The sequence below is a fragment of the Hydractinia symbiolongicarpus genome, chromosome 9 (assembly GCF_029227915.1).
Source record: "Hydractinia symbiolongicarpus strain clone_291-10 chromosome 9, HSymV2.1, whole genome shotgun sequence".
NCBI lineage: Eukaryota > Metazoa > Cnidaria > Hydrozoa > Anthoathecata > Hydractiniidae > Hydractinia > Hydractinia symbiolongicarpus.
Window position 1 is genome coordinate 20,668,260 of NC_079883.1, and position 6,036 is coordinate 20,674,295.

At 29.1% G+C, this 6,036-nt stretch overlaps 1 protein-coding gene across 7 annotated transcripts in view; it reads right to left on the bottom strand.

Annotated features, from left to right (window-relative positions):
* LOC130657605 (leucine-rich repeat and IQ domain-containing protein 1-like) overlaps positions 1-5,387 on the bottom strand; it is a 25,256-nt gene extending 19,869 nt beyond the window's left edge. For 5 of the 7 annotated variants that reach the window (XM_057460597.1, XM_057460595.1, XM_057460596.1 and 2 more), the window contains exons 1-3: positions 4,861-5,386; positions 3,874-3,965; positions 2,138-2,237 (exon numbers count right to left, since the gene is read on the bottom strand). In XM_057460597.1, coding sequence (XP_057316580.1) covers positions 2,138-2,237; positions 3,874-3,965; positions 4,861-5,092 — 424 coding nt within the window. In that variant the 5' untranslated portion in view covers positions 5,093-5,386. Of the gene's footprint in view, positions 1-2,137; positions 2,238-3,873; positions 3,966-4,860 lie in introns of all 7 variants that reach the window. The other 2 variants (XR_008985177.1, XM_057460598.1) reach the window with 2 other exon arrangements.
* Between the last annotated feature and the right edge of the window lie 649 nt (positions 5,388-6,036).

Sequence of the window (6,036 nt, forward strand, 5' to 3'; positions counted from 1 at the left end):
TAGATTACTAATTTTAACTCAATTATTCTTCAACATGGTTAAAATATAACTGTCAAAATTTTCTTCTTAAAAATCAAGTCTAATCTCAGCAGTCTTTTCTAACACCAGTACGCAAATGACACCATACAAACCATGATATATAGAGTTCAATTGCAAAAAGGAGAAATTTTAATTTTATTCATATTTATTCCTCATAAGTTTATGGTCTCCTTAAATTGCATTCGTAAATTCTATACGGATTACCATAAAAGTCTGTTTGCATTCGATGAAGTACTAAATAGTGGCTTTTGTAATTGGTACAGAAAAACATGCAGGATAAACTATATCATTATGAAGAGATCAAAGCTGTAGGCATCAATAAAAAATTGTCACTTCTCTTTTTACTTTTAAGAAATTAATGTTTATTAGTCTCACTTTTTGTGTGCAATCAAAATCGAACTTTTGTGAACTTAAGATAAATAAAAACACAGGCAATCACATGTCAATTTTCATTTAGCTTTCAATGTTCTGTCAGAAGTTTCTTTCTGTTGAATGAGGATTATATATATATAGATATTGTGGAATGAAAATTACACTGCTTAAGATGGACAATAATGCAAGTTTGGATTGCGTCCAAGACAGCCACAAAAAAGGCTCGTCGATGGAAAAGTGCAATTATAGACCTGCTAGTTTGCTACCAGCCTTGTTAAAGGTGTTCGAGCGACTTAACGCAAACCAACTAAAGTTTTCTGTGGATTTAGAAAGGGTTACAGTCCTCAAAATGCTTTGCTCAATATGCTGTGAAGTTGGGAAAGTTACTTGGACAACTCTGGAAAGGAGTCTGTCAAAAGCTTTTGATCTCATTTTTCAAGACCTATTGATTGCTGAGCTTGAAGCGTATGGTCTAGGCATTGATAGCGTTAGATTTCTTTATTCTTATCTAAAAAATAGAAAGCAAAGGGTAAAAACATGAAGTCCTTTTTGTGATTGGCTTAAGGTGCTTTCAGGAATTCCTCAAGGTTCTGTACTAGGCCCTATTTTGTTTAATATTTTCATCAACAACATATGTTTTATTGTTTCTCATTCTTCCCTTTGTAACATTGCAGATTACAACACACTGTATGTCTTTGATAAAGCTATAGATAATGCAATTAGAAAGTTGAATGTTGATGTAAAGAGTATTATTAAATGGTTTGGTCAGAATGGAATGGTTGCAAATCCTAAAAAATTTCAGTTAATCATTCCACAACACTAACCTGAAAGTATATCTTCTTCCGTAGAAACAGTTGATATTCTGAATTCTAGTGTCAAACTGCAAAAATGTTTCACAAAAAGCTTTTCCAAATCTGCTACAAGTCACTCATTTATTTAACGCATATATATTTTTAGCAATTTAACTATTGTCCTCTTGGGTGGATGTTTTGTAATAAATGTTCTCATCAACTCCTCACGTGTACATACAGTCAGGCATTATCAGTGATACACAGTGACTTCTCTCTTATTGACTTAAACTATTTGACTCGATTGAATCAAGAATTAATTCACTGGAAAAATCCTTGTTATTTTGTTATAGAAGTGTCCAAAATTTTAAACTACATTTAGCTAGCTTAATGTGGTCTATGTTTGATAAAGTGTCCTATTTTTATAAGCTCAAGAAAGGAGTCAGTGTTAGAAACCCAAAGGTCTGCAATTTTTAAGAATCAAACTCTTTCCACGTTAGAGGGGCACAGGCATGGAATCTTGGCAGTGTCCATAAGAAATGTATCCTCTTTGAACATGTTTAAAGCAATGATACGAAACACAAGAATATATTGTCAGTGTTAGTGTTTTTGTTTTTTACTTTTCAATAGTTGGTGTAAATTAGTTTTTTTTCTATACATGTAAACCAAGTCTAAATAAAGAAATAAAGAAAAAAAAACTAAAAAAAACCCAATGGAATCCTTGAATCGTGTAAGCCTCTTTTTAATTTACAGTATCCTGAATTTTATGGCCGTAGCTTTATTTAATCATGATATAAAATTTTTATTTTATTAGGGTTTCCTTTGGAGATTTTAGGGTAATTTAGAATTGCCCTTTCTTTTGAAACATGACAAGTGTGAAATGCTAAATGATTTAATTCTTTGGAAATCTCTGAAAATTATTCATGTTATCATCATACCAGGTCTAATAATATCAAGAGCCAGAGGAGTTTTATCATCAACCTTTAATTTCATGTTCTTTTCATCTTGAAGTTCAATTTTCTCTAAATCGATGGCAACCTAAGAAAAAAAAGAAACGAAAGATATATGTGTAAAATGTATGCTTATAACCAAATGGATACTACATATCATAAGAAAGAAGTAGACATTTTTTGTGACTTTTTGGAGAATCTGGGATACAGAGTCCTAATTTTACATCTGAAGTAACAACATTCATTATTATTTTTTAGTTGCCAGAATATTGAGCTTTCTGTAAGACTAAGAACATTTGAGCATTTTTTTTGTTGACTAGGTGGATTTGCACTTTTAGAATGTTTTTTACTTTATATATACTTAATTTAGTGCATTTGTGCTTGTCTCTATAATTTTCACGAAAAAGAAATATTACGAAGTTGGATAAGTATTTAGTTCATACAGTCTTAAAATTAATCAGTGGATAAATTACTTTGTTCAAGGTTTGATATTCTTCCTAATGACATATCAATAACAGACGTTTTGCTTTGTTTGTTTTTTCAAATATATTACTTAGAAAACTTGTATTGACATTCAACATGTAACATCTGAAATGTCATCACTTTTACACTAACATTACACTAAACTAACTTTTATAGGACAATTAGTAGAGGTTGGCTAAATAATGAGTACACACAACTTTGTTTAAATAAAATTCACGCTCTCCAGTATGGCATCAACTATATGATAGCTATTCTTGCAAATCTGGAAAAAAACGAAAAATTGTGTCTGTATAGCTAATTTTTATTATGTTTTATTTTTATTTTACTGAAAGCCAATAAAGAAGCACATTGAATTGATCATGTAATAAAAACATTGAAAGTGGAATTCAAGATTATGTTTACGCTTAAGCACATGTATTCATTTTCCTTTTTTTTGCTCTTTTTTATTATTCAGGTTTTCTCATTGCCATGTTTTTAGTTTTCATTTACACCTATTATTAATATATTATGGTATTAAGGCTAACATGCACGGTAAGTTTAAACAGACCGTTTAAATGTAAGATAAAAAAACTTACCGTGTACACAGCAAATATGTTTTTTGGTTTTATAAGTTTTTTTAAAAGTTGGACATGTTCAACTTTAGCTAAGTTTTCTCTATTGAAATTAACAGAATGATTAATGAGCTATTGTTTAAACTAAAGATTTGAGCATATTTTTCAATTTCTAATCATAACCTCTTTTTTTCTTTTAACATTTACCCCGCTGCTGCTATAACAATACCCGCAACGAAATATTTTACGTGTTTTTTGGTATTCTTTGTAAAAAGAGTTTTTTTAAAAAAACTTATACATTTTAACTTAACGTGTAGACAGGTGTATTACCTGCAACGAAACTTATAAGTTTTTTTCTTACAACTAAACGGTTCATTTAAACTTACCGTTTATTTTAGCCTTTAGGTTGTCTACCATTGAAATCAATGTTAGTTTGCTATTAATGTAGAGCAAATTCTTTAGTATTTTTTAATTAGAAATGGTATTTTTGAATTAATTTTCTGTGCCAAAAATTCTTGTGAAAAAAAAATTTGCTAAGTTATTTTGATGAAAATTCTCTTCTAGGTTGCAGAAACTAGCACGCAGAAGATCTTGATCAAGAAGGTATGAATTAATAAAAGTAGTAAATGACAGACAACAAGTTTCTAGTAAAAACAGTGTTTCCACTTACAAATGTATAAAACATAATACCTCAGCGTGAATATTTATCAGTTTGTCTCCATAGTCATCATGCAGGGTTTCTCTTAGTTTTTTTTCTAATAACTGATCGGTATCCAGCGACACTGGGACAGAAAGTAAGAACTAAATTTAATAACCAAGATTTTGAGTGGTTGATAAAAGCATTCTCAATCCTTAATATTTTGTTCTGCTTTTAATTTAACACCCTTTAATTTTCGCACTCTAAATTTTTGTGTACTCATACAAATTGCATATTAGTAAATTTTTTCTATTAAAGTCTTAAGAAATGGAAGGAAAGTAGAAGCCAGATTATTTAAGCACTAGCCTGTGAAAATTAGATTGGTCCGAGCAAATACCATTTTCTCATTGTAGATTTCAGAACATCTGGTAAAAATGAATCATCAGCAGTTAACTAAATTTTTGAAAACGAAACTAACAAGGCTGGAGATCACTTTCTCATTTTTGTTTTAAGATTTGTTAAAACATAAATTAGAAAAGTAACGAATAATTGAAGATTAGGCATGCTGGAAAGAAATTTTAATTTTTTGCTGCTTAAAAAAGAATATCTTCATTGTGTTTTGTTACTATTTTGTTAATTTGTGATGTCACAGGACGGTAGCACAACAAGCTTTTTTTATGAAGTGGCTAAACTTCTCTCATATTGTTGTCTTGTTAAACTATAAATTTGCATGTTAATCCTTAAACTATTGAGATTTCACAGGAATTCTGCGATTGAGCGACTTAGGCATGTTTTTACATAGTTTTTCACAAAGAAGCCTAATTTTTTCATGAAGTTTATCTATAATGCCCAGCATATTCCACTCATTTAATTAACTGGCATAAACACAGAATTAATTTCGTCTTTGTCTTTGATGTTATTTACTGAGCCCATTAAGGATAACTTTAACATGAAATTTATTGCAAAGTATTTAAATCTTTTTTCATTTCTAATTTACTGTTGCTACTTAGTATACTAATATAATATAGTGAAACAAATACCTTTGTCTAAAGCATCAATAACATCCTGGGCAATCAAAACTTTTTCTTCTGCATTCCTTTCATTGTGTTTGATCAGCGATAAATATTGAGATAATGACGAATCAAAGTAATCGTTTTCCTCATAATTACACTCAAATTGTTCATCAGATGGCTCACTGGCAAGACTAGCTTCATCTAATGCATCCAATTCAAGCTTGATTTGTGTATCTATATCATCATCGTCTCCTTTCATGCTTGCTACATTTTATGTTTTAAGTGGATAATACAATTTAATGAATTATTCCAACAAGGATACATCGGTGGCTGTGATGGTTTATAATACATTATTTTTCATTTTCTAAATAAAAATAAACACCACTCCAAAACATTATCAACACTTTTACATTTTTTATAAATTAGGAAACAAAGGTTTTTTATTCAGTTTGGAATGTTACGATTTTTAGTTTCTGCAGAAGAATACTTGCTTTGAATACAACCAGTTTCTAAAATATATATTTGTTTTACACTTAATTTGTTTACTTAGGTATGGTCTCGATTCATAAAAGCATTTTTTAGGAATTCATATATATCTGATTTTAAAGAACAACAAATACTTTGAGCTGCAAAAAGATACCTTAACCAACTAAATATTTGTAAGTAATATGTAATAGTTCAGAAGTGTCATGAGAACTCTGAAAAATTAATGATATATATACAAGCAAGGAATTCTAGGACAACATTTATAACTTATAGGATTGATTATTAACTTGGACAACAATATGTACAACTCAGGGTGAATTTTGAATTTTTAGAATTTTTTTTTGGAACATATTTTTTTACATTTTGTTTTTGTGATACACTGTAATGTTTGTTCTCCATTCTTTTGATACATAAATTTTTTGACCAATTGAATTTGAGGAATAATATTTCAATACATATCGTTTAAAGTGTATGCAATTTTTAATATTGTATTGCTTGTTTGTGTATTTGTACTATTTTATTACTAATAAATATTCATCAAAAAATAATTTTTAACAAATAAAGACGCCTGAAAGGATGTTTACACTTCAACAAAAGCCAAATTTGTTACAACAAAGTTAAATAGAAACTGTTTTTTTTAATAACATGAGCACTTTAGAAAACTAGAATATAAGGTTAATTGAAACTATTACAATGTTTATTAATTAAAAACGATTT